At 41.4% G+C, this 20,116-nt stretch overlaps 2 protein-coding genes across 4 annotated transcripts in view; both read right to left on the bottom strand.

Moving 5' to 3' along the window:
- LOC114656110 (gamma-crystallin M2-like) overlaps positions 1-20,116 on the bottom strand; it is a 123,142-nt gene that overhangs the window by 56,856 nt on the left and 46,170 nt on the right. The window lies entirely within an intron of this gene.
- LOC114656109 (gamma-crystallin M2-like) lies at positions 3,423-7,282 on the bottom strand. Its single transcript, XM_028807529.2, has 2 exons — positions 6,964-7,282; positions 3,423-3,726 (listed from the first exon to the last, which is right to left on the bottom strand). Exons 1-2 carry the CDS (start codon positions 7,084-7,086, stop codon positions 3,454-3,456), a joined length of 396 nt encoding a protein of 131 aa, XP_028663362.2. The 5' UTR covers positions 7,087-7,282; the 3' UTR covers positions 3,423-3,453.

Here is a 20,116-nt window from a genome sequence, read left to right on the forward strand (position 1 = left end):
TTTATTTTTGTATAGCCCAAAATCACACAGGAAGTGCCGCAATGGGCTTTAACAGGCCCTGCCTCTTGACAGCCCCCCAGCCTTGACTCTCTAAGAAGACAAGGAAAAACTCCCAAAAAAACCTTGTAGGGAAAAAATGGAAGAAATCTTGGGAAAGGCAGTTCAAAGAGAGACCCCTTTCCAGGTAGGTTGGGCGTGCAGTGGGTGTCAAAAGAAGGGGGTCAATACAATACAATGCAGTACACAGAACAGAACAATTTCTCAATATAGTAAGAAATAAAAAATATAAATTTTAGAAGTACAGAGCAGAATTTAACAGTAGATGATATATCCCATAATAAGATTTGGATTTGTGTAGAGTCCTGGAGACCTCATCCTTCAAGCTGCCTCCCCCATTTGGCCATTCCACGGCTGAAACAGTGCTGGGCCAGCCAATCCGATGAAAGGACCCCTCTTTCCCACGATTCCTGCGATCCTCCATCTGGGATTACTTTTCCTTAGGCAGGCAAAACAACTTGGCAGGTGGGCCATGGCACCAAGTGCCACATTTGAGTACCGAGAAGAAAAACAGAATAAGTGAGGGTTAGTATACAATTATAACTGTCATGTTACTTATGTTTAAGTGCTAATGACTAACAACAGAGATGCAGTCTGTACAGTTAATCAGCAGCTCTAGTCAGGATATGCTAAACTGAAGTAGTGAGTCTTCAGCCGGGATTTAAAAGCTGAGACCGAAGGGGCATCTTTTATAGTAGCAGGCAGACCATTCCACAGTTTAGGGGCCCTGTAACTAAAAGCTCGACCTCCCACTGTTATTTTATTAATCCTTGGAATCATAAGCAGACCGGCATCTTGAGATCTTAATGTGCGCTCAGGTTTATAAGTCATGATAAGTTCAGACAAGTAAGCTGGACCTCGACCATTTAATCCTTTATATGTTAAAAGAAGGATTTTGAAATCAGCCCTAAACTTAACCGGGAGCCAGTGTAAGGATTTAAGAACTGGAGTTATGTGTTCATATTTTCTTGTTCTTGTAATAATTCTTGCAGCCGCATTTTGGATTAACTGGAGGCTGTATAAAGAACAGTTTGAACATCCAGTGAACACTGCATTGCAGTAGTCAATCCTACTAGAGATAAATGCATGAATTAGTTTCTCAGAATCCTGTTTATTTAAAAAGCGCCTTAATTTCCTAACATTTTTAAGATTATTCATTCATTTATTTGATTTTTTGGATTTTGTGTCTCTGTCTGTAAGTGAGTACAGGTCAGGCAAAGGCTGGGTGCATTACTGGTATCCCCACCAAAAAAAAAAATCACAGTACCTTCGACTGTATGAATCTGAGTGGCACCAGACCACTACAAGCCAAATGATTCTAGAGAAAGAGGCACTCTAGAGGAACCCTCAAATACCATATTTCTGCAATTAATTATGAATTCTTGCTATCATAATGACCTATTTTATGATCAGAAAGAGCAAAATGAAAACGGTAAATAATTACTGAAATTTTATAGAATAGTTCAGGTAAATTGGTTCCTACGGCATAAAGCCTACTGACACTAACATCTGAATTTTATTTTTTATTTTTTATTGCTCTGCCAGAAATTTGCTTTTCTCTGTAAAAGCAAAGTGCTTACAAAGAATTCATTGGTTGACATGCTTAGATACAAAATTAGAAATACTCATTTTAATTAGTCCTTTGGATTTTGCTAGGAAAAGATTTCCTTAAGATTTAAGACTACCAGACAGGAAGCTGCGTGTGATGACATGGGTCTCACCTAAGTGATAACATGAGGGGCCAGTCAGAGACAAAAAAAAAGAAAACACGGAGTGTCTGGAGCACTAGCATGTGGAGTTGTATTTATATGGTGTGCTTAAGTGTAGAACATAAGCTTACCCATGATTCTATAGTTGCAGAGAGTCCATTTTTGGTTTTTCTTTAGTAGCGGTGGATCGAATGAGTTGTCGAGCATATCTGGCAGTATTTTAAATGCAGCCCAAGCCAAACAGACACCTTAATTGTCAGGTAATTGTATTGTGGCTTTCTTTTCATTGTTTGGATGTTTGGCTTTATTTTTGTGAGATTAGTTTAGATTATTGTTTTTAGTTGATATATTTCCATGTCTTGTCTCTTTCTGCTGTGAGTTTCTTTTCTATCAGAATCCCGTGGATATGGTAGGGATTTTAGGGTTTAGTCAATTATAAGTGCTTGTGACCTTAAAAGATGGTAGGCCAATACCAGAATTGATGGGGCTTTGGAAGGGCTATAGTAAGAGGTTGTTTTTTGCTGATGTGTAGAGGTGGAGGTAGAGGTAAAGGTGGAGAAGGAGAAGAAGGGTTTAAGTAGTTTCCACAGTAGTTGCAAGAGAATTTTGGGTGATACTGCTGGTGTTTTAGCCATGAGCATGTCAGTGGATATACAGAGGCTGGGTTACATAGTAGATGGAGTAGCTGTGCACATGCCAGTGCTAAAGGGATGCTGGGTGTCACAGTAGTTGGCTGCATAATAGGAGTGGTAAAGGCTCCTAAAAGCCTGGAAGACTCCAGATTTTTTAGTGTCAGTGGAGTCCTTGTTTTATTTTAGCAACTGTTACAGAACCATATATTTTTTAGTGTTTGGGGCTTCTGTATTTACCCAGGAATGTTCCTTATTTATTTTTTTTAGTTTAGCTTTGATTTTTGTCTTTCTGCATTGGGTTTTTCACTTATTTTTCTTGTGGATAATTGCTCCCTCCAGAACGGTGCTGTTTTCCATTGAACTGTTTTCTTTTTTGCATCTGCCATCTTTCTTTTTTTTTGGTCTGCCATTATTAACCTTGGCTCCAGTCAGTTCCCAACTGCTAGATGGGTATCTGTATCCACAGGTGGCCTGTGACATTGAGTTGCAAAAGAAGCTCTTATCTGTGCCACCTAAACTTGTAAACTATATATGGTTTAATAGTAAAACAATTAATTTCAAAACTCGACACCTATCATATTTTTCTTATAATCATATTGTGTCAAGGTTGTATATGGTGCCATAGATGCATATTTTTATGTTAGTTACCCATAAAGATGCACAGTTACATCAGTTACGTGAAGGTGTGATTTGTTACCCCAGAATCAGCTGAATACATGATGGCATTGACTTGATTAAATTATATTCTTTAACTTTAAAATTGCCTTCTTGCTTTGCATCTATATTGATATTTATAAGAAAGTTTATTGAGTGCTCTTCATAAATAATATAAAAGACTTGCCTGGCAAAATATAGCTTAATGTAGTTTGCCATTTTTTTAAAGAGTTTTTGATTTCTAGGTCAAGGCATTAAACTCTTGTCAAGTATATATCCGATGTCACCATAAGACAACATCACTCATGTTCTCTAAAATATTGATATCACACAGCTTAGAAAATCAAATAAGATTTTGAAGAACCTTTATTTCATGCGTAGCAGGATCAGACATTACATGTTTAACAGTAATCCATGATACGTCTGAAGGAGCCAATCCTGGGGTTCATGCCTCCCCAGTCACTGTATCTCCTGTACTCGCCGGGCCTCAGGAAGTACTGGCGTCCTCTGTAGTGGGGCTGCTCATACATGATCCAGTAGCCGTCCACATGGCAGGAGTGAATATCTGGATTTCTGAAGCGGTCCTGAACAGACTCACAGTCATCCATGCACTCCATCATATGACCACTAAAGTTTTCTCGTTCATAAATCTTCATCCTGTATGATCCTCTGTACTGTTGAAAGAAGTAAAAATGTTAAATTATGTAAACACTCATGTAATATTGCTTATGTTATGGGCTGTAATATGTTGATAAATTCTCTGTTTAGATGATGTTCTCCTAGCATTGTGCAACCATTACAAACTGGAGAGGTGAGGTCAAGATACAAACAAATGTGTAATTGGTTGATAGAAGATCATATGCTGCATTATGGCACCTCTTCTCTGTGCTCTGTAGGTCAGAGAAAGGCATAAGGCACCAGCGTCTAAGTGGGTAGCCACTATCATCTGGTACACGTAATAACGTGATTTCTTTTGCAATAAATGATACAGGCCATATGAAGCACAGAGAGGTCTGCCAGTTAGCCTGCCACCACATAGAGCGCCGTCACAACTGGCAAAACTACTTTACCTCAGAATAAATAAATGGGCTGACCCAGGCCACTGAGATATGATGTTTATCATTTCATGGCATCACAGATAGCCATGTGCAGTAATGTAATATACAGTCATATGAAAAAGTTTGGGAACCCCTCTCAGCCTGCATAATAATTTACTCTACTTTCAACAAAAAAGATAACAGTGGTATGTCTTTCATTTCCTAGGAACATCTGAGTACTGGGGTGTTTTCCGAACAAATATTTTTAGTGAAGCAGTATTTAGTTGTATGAAATTAAATCAAATGTGAAAAACTGGCCGTGCAAAAAATTGGGTCCCCTTGTAATTTTGCTGATTTGAATGCATGTAACTGCTCAATACTGATTACTTGCAACACCAAATTGGTTGGATTAGCTCTTTAAGCTTTGAACTTCATAGACAGGTGTGTCCAATCATGAAAAAAGGTATTTAAGGTGGTCAATTGCAAGTTGTGCTTCCCTTTGACTCTCCTCTGAAGAGTGACAGAATGGGATCCTCAAAGCAACTCTCAAAAGATCTGAAAACAAAAATTGTTCAGTATCATGGTTTAGGGGAAGGCTACAAAAAGCTATCTCAGAGGTTTAAACTCTCAGCTTCAACTGTAAGGAATGTAATCAAGAAATGGAAGGCCACAGGCACAGTTGCTGTTAAAGCCAGGTCTGGCAGGCCAAGAAAAATACAGGAGCGGCATATGCGCAGGATTGTGAGAATGGTTACAGACAATCCACAGATCACCTCCAAAGACCTGCAAGAACATCTTGCTGCAGATGGTGTATCTGTACATCATTCTACAATTCAGCGCAATTACCACAAAGAACATCTGTATGGCAGGGTGATAAGAAAGAAGCCCTTTCTGCACTCATGCCACAAACAGAGTCGCTTGTTTTATACAAATGCTCATTTAGACAAGCCAGATTCATTTTGGAACAAAGTGCTTTGGACTGATGAGACAAAAATTGAGTTATTTGGTCATAACAAAAAGCGCTTTGCATGGTGGAAGAAGAACACTGCATTCCAAGAAAAACACCTGCTACCTACTGTCAAATTTGGTGGAGGTTCCATCATGCTGTGGGACTGTGTGGCTAGTTCAGGGACTGGGGCCCTTGTTAAACACAGTTCGAAATCTACAAAGGCATTCATGCAGAGGGAGAAGTACAATGTTCTGGAATGGCAGTCACAGTTCCCTGACTTGAATATCATCGAAAATCTATTGGATGATTTGAAGCAGGCTGTCCTTGCTCGGCAGCCATCAGATTTAACTGAACTGGAGAGATTTTGTATGGAAGAATGGTCAAAAATACCTCCATCCAGAATCCAGACACTCATCAAAGGCTACAGGAGGCATATAGAAGCTGTTATATTTGCAAAAGGTGGCTCAAATAAGTATTGATGTAATATCTCTGCACCTGTCTAATTTTGTTATAATTTATATTGCATATTTTCTGTTAATCCAATAAACTTAATGTCACTGCTGAAATACTACTCTTTCCATAAGGCATGTCATATATTAAAAGGAAGTTGCTACTTTGAAAGCTCAGCCAATGATAAAAAAAAAATCCAAAGAATTAAGAGGGGTTCCCAAACTTTTTCATATGTGTAATACCTGTATAACTACATACATTTACATTCTTGCTAGGTGCCCTTATTGCAAAATGAATGCAGTCCAATGCTCTGGTTACATTATAAGAACCAGACACTGCTGGCAAAAACATGTTATGTTTTATGTATGCACACCCATAGCATATAAAAATTGGATGTAGTGTCTTGCCACTTGGTTAATGGCTTCTTGCACGGCAGGCATGATGGAGTGGAGATTGCCTGAGATATTCCTGACCTGTCAGCGAGTTCCTAAAGAAGAGACAAACTGATGAAAAACCAAAAAAGCTCTTCAATGCAAATATGCACCATTGGCCCTCTTAAAGTATTTGAACTTTACTAATTGCAACATAATAAATAAAATAGAAACACTCATCATTTTAGCCAAGATACACCTAGCAGTTTACAAGCCCTACACTGTTTTCCATAACTTTCCTTCATTTGCTGTATTTTTACATTTTGGTGTAATTATATAACTTTTAAGCACAACCGAGATCCAGGCCTTTAATGACCTCTTGGGCACAGCCATCGGCAGTGTGTCAGTCTGCTGAAAGAATGCCGACTTCATCAACAGGTTTACTTACCTTGGCAGTGACATTCATGTCTCTGGTGACTCTTCCTATGAAGTCAGTAGATGGATTGGGAGAGCATGGGGGGTCATGATGTCGCTAGAAAGGGGTGTGTGGCGCTCCCAATATCTGTGCAAAAGGATGAACGTCCAAGTCTTTAAAGTCCTAGTGTTTCCTGTTTTGTTATATGGTTGTGAGACATGAACGCTACCAGTGACCTGAGACGAAAACTGGACTCTTTTGGTACTGTGTCTCTTCGGAGAATCCTTGGGTACCACTAGTTTGAGTATGTGTCAAATGAGTGGTTGCACATGGAGTACAGAATGAGGTACATTACCTGAACTTTGACGGAGTGTCAGCTACAGCATTATGGCCATGTGGCACGATTCCTCGAGTGTGATTTGTTGAGGACCCAAGTGGCCAAACCAGGCTAAGGGGACATCCATGTAACACCTGAGTGTGGCAGATAGATTGCATTTCCAAGGGTTGAGACTGGATTGCGTGTCTGTCTGGGGTGTTGCTAACCAGGATCCCAAACTGTTTTGTCATGTGGTGGGTGCGTGCATGCTCCCCAACCTGACCTGAACCTGACCTATGCACATATACATGCCAAATGCCAACACGATTAATTAAGGCCTGTATAGCCGTTTAAAATATTTTTTTAAACTTACTTGTGGGATCATATGACATGACCTGATGCTGTCACTGTAGCCCATCCAGCGCTGGTAGTCAGGATACTCGCCCCTTCTCAGGAAGTACTGGTAACCCGTGTAGTTGGGGTGCTCATAGACCATCCAGCAACCGCTCTCCACTCGGATGGAGTTACAACGGCTGAAGTAGGAGTGCAGGTCAGTGCAGTCGCTGCTGCATTCATAGTAGCGACCCTGGAAATTCCTGTCTTCGTAGAAGATGATCTGTAAAAAAAGAACAAAATAGTAAAAGCAAAGTTTTACTTTTGGTAATACAAGTAATACAGAACTGTAAAAACTGTCCTACCTTGCCCATTTTGTATTTTCAGTGATTGTCTTTGAAAGTCTATGAGACGCTGCGGTTTTTATACTCTAATGCTGTACAAAAGTGTTTTGTTTGTCTAATGTATGGAGCTGATGAATCAGCTATGTTCTGCTTTAAAATGTACCTAGAACATGCCTCCATTTGAAAAATCATTGTGAAGAGTGTTAGCATTCATTGTATCCTGATTTCAATTGTCATGTACAGTATAGCTAAGCTATTATATATAGTAGTTTTCTATTTTATAGTCTTTTTTCCATTACTGAAACAACATTTAAAAGTAAGTGCAATTCATCCTAACCTACAGTTTACTGAATAAACACCACTCTTCTTCTTTGCCATTCTGTTAGAGGTTTAGGACTGGCTTACAGGCACTGTTCTTTTAGAAAAAGGATACTTTTCATAGCAAAACATGCTCTTAAAGATTTTTCTCATTCTATTATTGTCTTTAACTTGACTTTCTTTAAAAATATAGCAATAATCCACTAAGCATTTTCAAGAATAACTTATGAAGTGGCCTATTCCTAGAGACAAATTCCCAATTAAACAAATTCTATTGATCTGAAGTATGGCTGTTTATGATTTGATGTTTTTGAATTGGAGATCATTCTGGACCATGACACCAAATTGACTTGTGGTTTGTGATAAGAATGGTATAAAGTTTGTCACCTTGCCTTTACCTGTATCTCTCTCAACATCTGGCCATGAAGAGAAGACCATGATGAAGACAACTCTGTTGAGACAAGCAGGTGGCCTGTTTCAATACTCCATTCATAAACAGTGTGGTAAAAGATGAGCTGAGAGCTGCCTATGAACACAAGATGCGCTGCTACTCAGGCTGTAAGGGTATGGTTTGCCAACATTCACATTGTAGGCTGCTTCCTTAATATTTTTGAGCATTTTTATCAATAATACATAAATGTGTAACTTAACTCCTGCTGGTTCCTTTACTTTGTCTTATTATTTGAGGTTGCAGATGTAAAAGGGAAGTGGAGAGAAAGTGCTGAAGTACTAAACCACAGAATGCTAAGTGTATGAGATTTTAGGCATATTATTAAGGTCTACACAATAAAGAATATAAAGGGCAAAACAGGGTCACCACATGACTCAACATGACAAAACAATTAGCAGATTTCAATATGCAGCATTAGGAAATTCAAAATGATTGCACTTCCAGATTACCATTGCCAGGCTTTGGTCATAGTTAACGTTGCTCTTGCATTATTCACAATACCCATTTAGATTCATTACAAAATGAATTGTCATTGTTCATTTGTTTATGTTTTGTTCCTTGGTTGATGAACGCCTTTGACACAACTGCTTTGTCATAACTTTTACAGGAGACACATGCATTGTGACCCACTTGGACTTATGACAGGCTAGGAACTCATGGCAAACCAATTTATAGGTGAAGGCTAGACAGAAGCATTTCGCAAAAGATTTAACAATTAAAATGTTGGGAATTTACTGTTTAGCTATGTAACTTTGAGTTTGTTTTACTATTATATTCTGATGTAAGGTATCATTAACCTTCTATTCCCTTTATTATGTAGATCATAGTCTTACCACACAGTCAGGGTTGATTGCTACTGTAGTTCAACACTTCTCCCTCTTTTTACATTTACATAACCACTGGCAACCAGATGTGGAATAGGCAGAAGAAAAACTTACAAACATATTTAAATGCTATAGATATAAATATGCTAATATACCCAATATAATAAACAAAGTAAAATAAGTGTGACAAAATTGCCATTACAATGTAAGTAGATGTTTGCTGCCAGGTGGCTCTTTGATTTATGTTCTGCTCCAGCTTGATCTTTATTCCTGCATGGCCTTTGAATTGTGATTAGTGCTGGCTTGGTTTCCTCCATTGATGGAAAATGGCTGTGAAAAAGAGAGAGAAAGAGACAGAGAAGAGTAGGCCTCTATGTCAGCATTAATTTAAAGGAATTCTGTGGCTTCTTGACGCACCTTTTGAATCTGTGCGAGACTGAAGTTCCCAATGACTCAGCTCTGGCATGGTCTAGTCCACCCAGTCCTGTTTTCTTCCTCTTCAAAGGATGCACAAATGTAGTTTCAGACAAACAAGAAAGGAAGGATATACAGTACAAATAATTCAGTCATAAATTTCCTTTTCAAACCAGCCTTCCAGTTTAGGCTTTCTTCTTCTTATGAAGAGCTTGTACGCTCATACAAACTAAAATAATATCTCTGACTCTGATTAAAGATGGTCTGAACACTCAACAAAAGTTCTTATAAATATGCCAGAGCAACAAATGGATATACATCTTACTGCCCTTTAAAATTAGATATTGTTCAACATTACTGTCCCCGCCTGTTTAAACATTTGTATTGTTAGATATTAATAATGAAAAAATATTATCAAAGTATATGCTAGATATTATTCTCTGTCAGAGTATTCTTGCTCTTTGTTTGTATTACAGATTCTTACCTGATTATATTTTGAATTATGGCTTGGGGATTCATTTTTAGCTTTAAGATTTAAGATGGCTCTGCTGATATACAGAGCGTGGACTGGTTCAGCTCTTGTTTGTTTGTTTGGGAATGCTCCACAGAAATTTTAACTCAGCATTTGCTTTTAATTTTTTTAATAGATTTTCCCTCTCATTGCCACCCTCTTCCAATGACCAGTGTCCCCACACTATCCCTACTACATTAACAACTCCTACCATGTCAACTGGAATACCCAGTGACAAGTCCACCACTGAACATTGGTGTGGACCATCCATAACTGAAGACCAAGTAAGGAGACAACTGAGGAAGCTACACACAGGAAAAGCAGCAGGATTGGATGAAATCAGTCCTTGAGTTCTTAAAGCCTGTGCTGACCAACTTTGTGATGTCCTCTGTCACCTGTTCAGTTTGTCCCTAAGGCTTCAGAAAGTGCCACTGCTGTGGAAAACATTCTGCATTGTTCCTGTTCCAAAGAAGGCAGGCACCTCTTCACCTAACGACTACAGAACAGTGGCACTTAACGTCTTACATCCTGAAGACCTTTGAGAGCCTGGTCCTGGAATATGAGTTCTCTTGTGGTAAACCATCTGGTCCCGCTGCAGTTTGCCTATCAGACAAAGATTGGAGTGGAGGATGCAATTATTCATCTGCTCCAAAAGGCTTATTTCTTGCCTGGACAAAGCTGGCAGCACTGTGAGGATTATGTTTTTAGATTTCTCCAGTGCCTTCAATGCCACCCAGCCATCCTTGTTAAGGGGTAAACTCAGAGATATGCAGGTGGATGAGCCTATGGTGTTCTGGATAATGGACTATTGGTCAGGCAGCCTGCAGTTTTTGAGACTCAAGGACTGTGTTTCTGATATGGATATAAGCAACACTGGAGGCACCAGTAGAAACAGTCCTGTCTCCTTTACTCTTCACTCTGTACACCTCAGACTATAAATATAACAGTAGGTCATGTCACTTGCAGAAATTCTCCGATGATTCTGCACTTATGAGGTATATTGATAAAGGGAGTGAGACAGAATATAGCAGTCAGGTGGAGAAGTTTGTTTCTGAAGACTTTCAGCCAACAAATTATTCAGCAGAACTGTGTCAAGAAACACTACTTCTTTATACCAATAGCAATATGTCTGTATATATATATATATATATATATATATTTTTTTTTACTACTTACTTATCTATCTATTATATATTTATTTAAACAGCTTCTGGAAAAAGTCCAATTTTCCCTTGGGGACAAATAAAGTTTTTTCATCTACGTAGGACCAATAATTATTATATTAGTATAAATTTGTGTATTTGTCAGCTGTATTGTATTGCAACCCATTTACTAAGTACAGCCAGACAGGAGGCAGGAGAAACAGCAGTAGCATTGACAGGGCAAATTGTTATTTAATTTATATTAATTTAAACACCCTATTACTAAAAGGAGTAAGGTGTAAAGTGCAAATTCTAACCTTTAGGTTTCCACTAAAGCATTTCCAGGTCCAAACATTCTCCTTGTAAACAGGGCCGTCTTAACAGCATTTTAGCCCCCCAGGCAAAGCAGTGCACTGGGGCTCCTACCTACACAACCACTTAGCAAGTCACAACATATATAGATTAGCATGGGGCCCCTATGCTCATGGGGCTCTCGGGCAACTGCCCAGCATGCCCATGCATTAAGACAACCCTGCTTCTAAACCCCTAGGGTCATCTGCTCAGAGCTCCCTCTAGAGACCCAGGTGCTGCTGCAGGACTGCTGGCCCGTTTTTATCAACAGAGCCAGACAATCCTGCAGGGGCTTCAGTGCTGCAAGATGTTATAAGGGTGGGAAATGTATAATCTTTAATTGTGCATTCCCTTTGTCCTTCCATTATACAGTCATTCCAAGACTAATCTGAAGGACTTCTTGCCTAAGTGTCTTCCTGGAATACTTATCAGGGCTTGTTAAAGTTGTCTTACTATTCAGGATGTATTTTAACACCTGATGGCGCTGACCTTGATCACAATTACATTTACAGCACCTTTGAAATCTTTGTTTTAATTGTGCTGTCAGAGCAGTTTGATGGTGTGTCCCGGTTAATTGTTTAGTCACCAGGGTGTATTTTTATGCTAACTGCCCAGATGATGCACTCTCCAGTCACATTAAAGTGTGATTTATTATTTCACATTCAGTGGAAATGTTTGATGGTTCATAAATATGACATTAATATTGTGTTATGCTTTTGTGAACCATGTGATTTATGTTAGCATTTAGTTTTATGTTTGTAAATAAAATTTTGGGAAGGAATTTGCAGATGGTCTGGCATTTTGACCGGAACAGGGCTGCCTGCCAGGGTAACATGTTATCCCAACATACTTGGTGGCAGCACACCTATGACATTACACTAGCTTAGAGAACCACAAGAGTAAGTTCTTGAGTTCAACTTCCATGGTGTCACCCATTATGATTTGAAAAGGCTTCAGTACTATACTTCTGACATTCCAGAAGTTCTTCTTGGTCCAGAATGAAAGGAAACTGCTCCCAAATCCAAGTTCGCCTCACTTGGGAGGAGGCAAATAGCATATAGACAAGGGCTCACCAAATGTGCACAAAGCAGTCTCAGTCTTTAATCAATTGCCTGTTCTGTGGAAAGCACTAAGGAAGATAATGTTGGCATTTTGGGACCTGAAACTGGTCTTGTCTCTTATTTCTCCAATAGGGCATGGTAGAAGCAGTTACGCCATCCATCGTTAATTGTAATGTTTCCGTAAACAATATAAATTGACTTTTTTACGGAATTTCTGAAAAGACTTCTAGGTTCAGGTGATAAAATGTGTAAATTCAAAAATCTGTACTTAGACATCACACAGACTTCCTTATTTTTCATAAGGAAAATAGTTACTGCACATAAAGAATACTAAATAAAGCAGGTCTGTCAAAATAATTATTAGAACTCCTGCAATAAAAGATAAATGAGACAATGTCATTTTGTTGCAATCAGAAACTGTCTATCTCAATAACGTTGATAATCACATTATTGTTCATAATCATGTCAATTTTAAATATGTTAATGATGACCCTTCCGTAGTGTATGACCAATCATATGCTTCAGAATATGGCAGTATTGAAAGCACACAGCACAAAATGACAAATAAGGTATTTATTTTAAGCAATAGAAGTATTGGACATTACAGTTTTAGCAGAAATCCATTAAACGTTTGAAGGAGCCAATCCTAGGGTTGATGCCTCCCCAGTCAGTGTATCTCCTGTACTCGCCAGGCCTCAGGAAGTACTGCTGTCCTCTGTAGTGGGGCTGCTCATACATGATCCAGTAGCCATCCACATGGCATGAGGAAATATCCGCATAGTGGAAGCGATCCTGAACAGACTCACAGTCATCTATGCACTCCATTATCTGACCAGCAAAGTTTTCTCGTTCATAAATTTTCATGCGGTATGATCCTTTATACTGAAAGAAAAAAATCAATATGTAAAGCATAGAATTATTGTTGTCAAAGATCAAATGTGTTACAGGTTTATAGAGTCACTATCAGTGCTACCTGTCTAAGATGAGTTGAAGTAAGACCTCATATTTTTTATCATCCATTTGGATCGATGTGATAATAAGCACCCAATCTCTTCCCACACAGCTAGCTGTTCCCATCACTTACTCTAGGCATTGCTCGTCAAACTGACCACTCTTAAGAGTCAAAATGTTTTTCTGGGAAAATGCAGCGATGGTCACTTTGACCTGGTTTAGTGATTGTGGCCTAGTCGTGTTTGTGTGTAGGTATGCATGTGTGTGTTGTGTGTATTATGTTCATATATTTTTTGTTCCTTTTTCTGTAGTACTATTTCATTGTTCCTTCTTCATTTTTGATTTATTCTGTTTTGTATAATTTTTATTTGCTTAATTAGTATCACATTGTTTATTGTATTCACATTCTCTTGAATATAGCAGTTTTTCTTATTATTTTTATATTAATGTCTTGGAATATATTCAGTTGATTTATACACTACCCTGCTTGTACTTGTACTTGTAGTGATTTTCATTATAAGCAGGCATTATTTGATGGTTTGCTAGATGTAAATTAATATATACCATTATTGTAAAGAAATAACTTTGACATGAAAAATACCAAACTTATCCTTTGAGAAGTATCTGGTGTATGCGCTATAGTGTATCCTTGTCCGGCCGGGAATCCATAACAGAAGGACAACATGAGAGGAGGCATAACCCAGATGGGATGCAGCTGGATAATTATCCCCTTCCAGGTGAAAAATGAATGGATTGGCCCGGGGTTGGAGACGAAGGGAGTAAGGACGGGGAAGCTGTTTATCAAGAGCACTTCCTCCCTCAGTATGATAGAAGACAGTTTTCCGCTGGCGTGGACCCAATATAGGAATCCATGGAATTCCTAGCTCTGTGGGACAACCCTGTTGGGGTCCCTGGGTGCCTCGGGGCGCTGCAGGGAGAAGAACTCCATGTTTCAGGTATGTTGGTTTCTGTTTGACCCAGAAGTGCTTCCATCGGACTATGCCCTGGCACTGGAAGTACTCCTGGGTCCAATATAAAAGGAAGCCATCCAGTGTCCTCCAGTGGAGTCAGATTCAGGAGGCAGAAAGCAAAGCTGACCTGGAGGAGGAAAAGGAGTATTGTGAATTGGATATTGTGATGTTGACTGAAAAAGGTACATGCTGAATAAAAATCGTTAATTCTGCACCCAGGACTGTCTTGGTGTGGTTGTGTTTTGGGTTTGGGGGCTCAGTGGTGTCACACAGGATAAGATATTGGGACAGCTTAGCTATTAGCTAAACAGACACTGATAAATTAAAGTGTCAGTGAAAAAAATGAATCATTGTAATGTGGAGAATAAGGCAGCCTCACAAATGTATTTAGTGTAAGGTAAATACTGAGTATTATGCTTACAGAAAATTAGTTCCTTCCGCTCACATTCATTTCTAGATAAGTGACTTTTTCCCTTTTGTTTTGGTTGACTTATTACAAGTAGCAGCAAAAGTGAGTTGCTGTGACTGCTTCACATAAATCCCTGTCATGTGCGCAAACCAGTATTTGAGTGTTTCAGATAGATAGATAGATAGATAGATAGATAGATAGATAGATAGATAGATAGATAGATAGATAGATAGATAGATAGATAGATAGATAGATAGATAGATAGATAGATAGATAGATAGATAGATAGATAGATAGATAGATAGATAGATACTTTATTCGTTTCCAGGGGGAATTTTGGCTCTGCTCTTGCGCTCAAGAGCAGCTGTTGGACAAGTAAAAAAAAAGAAAATGTACAAAACATGCAAGTAAGCTCTCTAAAAGTATATTTGAAACAGTAAACTAATCTGTAATTGAAGTCACACAGAGATGTTTCTCTGTATACAGATAGACAAGCTGAAAATTCACCAAAGCTTTCCAGCAGGGGATTTGAAATTTCAAACAGGTGTACAGTGTGCTATATTTGTGATTTCTCAACAAAAACTGAACTTTCCTACCATACTTCCAAATTTACACAGGGATCTGAGTTGCTTCATGTGGACGTGTAAGTAAATCACTTCAGCTGCCAGTTTTCTAACTGTATAGATGAACATCTTTATAACATTTACACTCTAAGCTGCTTTAAGATATTACAAATATTAAAATAAACAATATTTGATTTTATATGTACAGGTATTGTAATGTGATAATAAAATATGAGAGATTTATAAAACAGCAAGATGGCCTTCCTCCAGCAGTATAACTTCATCATCTTTCATATACACAGTTTACCATAACTTGCCTTCCTCTATTCAATTTTTAGGTCACCTATAATAAATGAATGCTGTAGACACATACTCATGTTTCAGACTTAAATTTCTAAAAAAAATTTTTTGTTTGTTTTTAAAACTTACATGGGGGATCATGCAACAAGATCTGATGCCATCACTGTAGCCCATCCAGCGTTGATAATCAGGATACTCACCCCTTTTCAAGAAGTACTGGTAGCCCATGTAGTTGGGGCGCTCATAGACCATCCAGCAGCCGCTTTCCACCTGGATGGAGTTACAACGACTGAAGTAGGAGTGCAGGTCAGCGCAGTCGCTGCTACATTCATAGTAGCGACCCTGGAAATTCCTGTCCTCATAGAAAATGATCTGTAATCAAGGAAAAAATTAGCAAAAGCAAAATTTAATTGTTAATACTTCAAGTAATGCAAAACTCAATAAATTTCTAACCTTGCCCATTTTTTGGTTTCAGTGATGGCATCTGAAGGCCTGAGAGATGCTGAGGTTTTTATACCCTACCAAGTTACAAAAGTCCTTTGTTATTCTAATGTATAGACCTGATGAATCAGCTATGTGCTGCTTCAGAATCTACCTAGCAGGTACCTCCATTTGTAAAGCCATCATAAGGATGGCCAGTGTTCATTGAATCGTTAGTTCAATTGTCATGTATATGGTTTTATAATTTACACTGCTGAGGCAACACATTAAAGTAAGTAACATTCATCTTAGACTATATTGTGTTAAATAAACAAATGTTCTTTCTCTTTATCATTCTTTTACAGAATTAAGAGTGGCTAACAGGCACTATTTTTTTTAAAAAAAGTTGTTTTTTTTTCTCAAAATATACACTTTCAGAGGTTTGTCATGGTATTTTCTTAAATATGTCAATGCTAGCTCGATAGCGAGTGCCTGGTGGCCGGGCCTGCACCCATGGGGCTCGGCCGGCACAGCCTGATGAGGCAACGTGGGTCCCCCTTCCCATGGGCTCACCACCTATGGGAGGGGCCAAGGAGGTCGGGTGCAGTGTGAGTTGGGTGGTGGCCGAAGGCGGGGACCTTGGCGGTCCGATCCTCGGCTACAGAAGCTGGCTCTTGGGACATTAAATGTCACCTCTCTGAAGGGGAAGGAGCCTGAGCTAGTGCGCGAAGTTGAGAGGTTCCGGCTAGATATAGTCGGACTCACCTCGACGCACAGCTTGGACTCTGGAACCAATCTCCTTGAGAGGGGCTGGACTCTCTACCACTCTGGAGTTGACCCCGGTGAGAGGCACCGAGCGGGTGTCGGTATACTTATTGCCCCCCGACTTGGAGCCTGTACATTGGGGTTTACCCCGGTGGACGAGAGGGTAGCCTCCCTTCGCCTTCGGGTGGGGGGACGGGTCCTAACTGTTGTTTGTGTGTATGCACCGAACAGCAGTTCAGAGTACCCACCCTTTTTGGAGTCCCTGGAGGGGGTGCTAGAGGGCATACCTTCTGGGGACTCCCTCGTTCTGCTGGGAGACTTCAATGCTCACATGGGCAATGACAGTGAGACCTGGAAGGGCGTGATTGGGAGGAATGGCCCCCCCGATCTGAACCCGAGCGGTGTTTTGTTATTGGACTTCTGTGCTCGTCACGGATTGTCCATAACGAACACCATGTTCAAGCATAGGGGTGTTCATATGTGCACTTGGCACCAGGACACCCTAGGCCTCAGTTCGATGATCGACTTTGTGGTCATATCATCGGACTTGCGGCCACATGTCTTGGACACTCGGGTGAAGAGAGGGGCGGAGCTGTCAACTGATCACCACCTGGTGGTGAGTTGGCTTCGATGGTGGGGGAGGATGCCGGTCAGGCGTGGTAGGCCCAAACGTGTTGTGAGGGTCTGCTGGGAACGTCTGGCAGAGCCCCCTGTCAGAAGTAGCTTCAACTCCCACCTCCGGCAGAACTTCGACCACATCCCGAGGGAGGTGGGGGACATTGAGTCCAAATGGGCCATGTTCCGTGCCTCTATTGTTGAGGCAGCTGACCGGAGCTGTGGCTGTAAGGTGGTCGGTGCCTGTCGTGGCGGCAATCCCCGAACCCGTTGGTGGACACCGGCGGTGAAGGATGCCGTCAAGCTGAAGAAGGAGTCCTACAGGACCCTTTTGTCCTGTGGGACCCTGGAGGCAGCTGATAAGTATCGGCAGGCCAAGCGGAATGCGGCTTTGGTGGTTGCTGAGGCAAAAACTCGGGCGTGGGAGGAGTTTGGGGAGGCCATGGAGAACGACTTTCGGACGGCTTCGAGGAGATTCTGGTCCACCATCCGGCGTCTCAGGAAGGGGAAGCAGTGCAGTGTCAACACTGTATATGGTGGGGATGGTGCGCTGCTGACCTCGACTCTGGACGTTGTGGGTCGGTGGGGGGAGTACTTCGAAGACCTCCTCAATCCCATTAACATGCCTTCCAATGAGGAAGCAGAGCCTGGAGACTCAGAGGTGGGCTCCCCCATCTCTGGGACTGAGGTCACCGAGGTGGTCAAAAAACTCCTTGGTGGCAGGGCCCCGGGGTTGGATGAGATACGCCCGGAGTTCCTCAAGGCTCTGGATGTTGTAGGACTGTCTTGGCTGACACACCTCTGCAACATCGCATGGACATCAGGGACAGTGCCTCTGGATTGGCAGACCGGGGTGGTAGTCCCCCTCTTGAAGAAGGGGGATCGGAGGGTGTGTTCCAACTACAGAGGGATCACACTCCTCAGCCTCCCTGGAAAAGTCTATTCAGGGGTCCTGGAGAGGAGGGTCCATCGTATAGTCGAGCCTTGGATTCAGGAGGAACAGTGTGGTTTTCATCCTGGTCGCGGAACAGTGGACCAGCTCTATACCCTTAGCAGGGTCCTGGAGGGTGCATGGGAGTTTGCCCAACCAGTCTACATGTGTTTTGTGGACTTGGAAAAGGCATTCGACCGTGTCCCTCGGGGAATCCTGTGGGGGGTACTCCGAGAGTATGGGGTACCGGCCCCCCTGATAAGGGCTGTTCGGTCCCTGTACGATCGGTGCCAAAGCCTGGTCCGCATTGCCGGCAGTAAGTCGAACCCGTTTCCAGTGAGAGTTGGACTCCGCCAGGGCTGCCCTTTGTCACAGATTCTGTTCATAACTTTTATGGACAGAATTTCTAGGCGCAGCCAGGGCGTTGAGGGGGTCCGGTTTGGTGGGCTCAGGATTGGGTCACTGCTTTTTGCAGATGATGTTGTCCTGTTTGCTTCATCAGGCCGTGATCTTCAGCTCTCTCTGGATCGGTTCGCAGCCGAGTGTGAAGCGGCTGGGATGAGAATCAGCACCTCCAAATCCGAGACTATGGTCGTCAGCCGGAAAAGGGTGGAGTGCCCTCTCAGGGTTGGTAGCGAGATCCTGCCCCAAGTGGAGGAGTTCAAGTATCTCGGGGTCTTGTTCACGAGTGAGGGAAGAATGGAGCGTGAGATCGACAGGCGGATCGGTGTGGCATCCGCAGTAATGCGGGTGCTGCATCAGTCTGTCGTGGTGAAAAAGGAGCTGAGCCGCAAGGCGAAGCTCTCAATTTACCAGTCGATCTATGTTCCTACCCTCACCTATGGTCATGAGCTATGGGTAGTGACCGAAAGAACAAGATCGCGAATACAAGCGGCTGAAATGAGTTTCCTCCGCAGGGTGTCTGGGCTTTTCCTTAAAGATAGGGTGAGAAGCTCAGTCATCCGGGAGGGGCTCAGAGTAGAGCCGCTGCTCCTCCGCATCGAGAGGAGTCAGATGAGGTGGCTCAGGCATCTGATCAGGATGCCTCCTGGACGCCTCCCTGGTGAGGTGTTCCGGGCACGTCTAACCGGGAGGAGGCCCCGGGGAAGACCCAGGACACGTTGGAGGGACTATGTCTCTCAACTGGCCTGGGAATGCCTTGGGGTTCTCCCGGAAGAGCTAGAAGAAGTGGCTGGGGAGAGGGAAGTCTGGGCATCTCTGCTCAAGCTGCTGCCCCCGCGACCCGACCTTGGATAAGCGGGAGACAATGGATGGATGGATGGATGTCAATGCTATATGTAGTCTTTTGAAGAATAATTTATAAAGATTACATTTTCATGACTAGATTCCCCAAATATATCCCATAGTGCTGGTTCAGTAGGCTGTTCAAGTGGTCCCTTTCATGATTTTCTTTTGTAAATGGGCACATCATTTCATTCCACATATTATAAAAAAATGTAGGGACCTGTCTTGATAAATTTGTCTCAAAAGCAGAAGCTTTGATTGCCTTGTCATATATAAGTCTAAAATCTGTTTTACCTCAGTTCTATCAGCATGTGCAATATGAAACAAGGGGAAATAACACACTGGGTTTTGAGTACACAAATATTAAAAAGGCATACAACGCCACTTCCTTACCAACATAGCCCTCACGCCAATAATGGTGAAATGCTTTGAGTGGCTTGTTATGCAGCATATCAAGACAAGCCACCCTATCAACCTGGATCTCTTACAGTTCACATATAGAGCTAACCACTCTACAGAGGATGCTATATCCACTATGCTCTGCCTCACTTTGAGACATTTAGAAAACAGGAACATTTATGCAAAGATCCTGCTGATTGATTTTTGC

Source organism: Erpetoichthys calabaricus, chromosome 8, assembly GCF_900747795.2.
Source record: "Erpetoichthys calabaricus chromosome 8, fErpCal1.3, whole genome shotgun sequence".
Classification (NCBI taxonomy): Eukaryota; Metazoa; Chordata; class Cladistia; order Polypteriformes; family Polypteridae; genus Erpetoichthys; species Erpetoichthys calabaricus.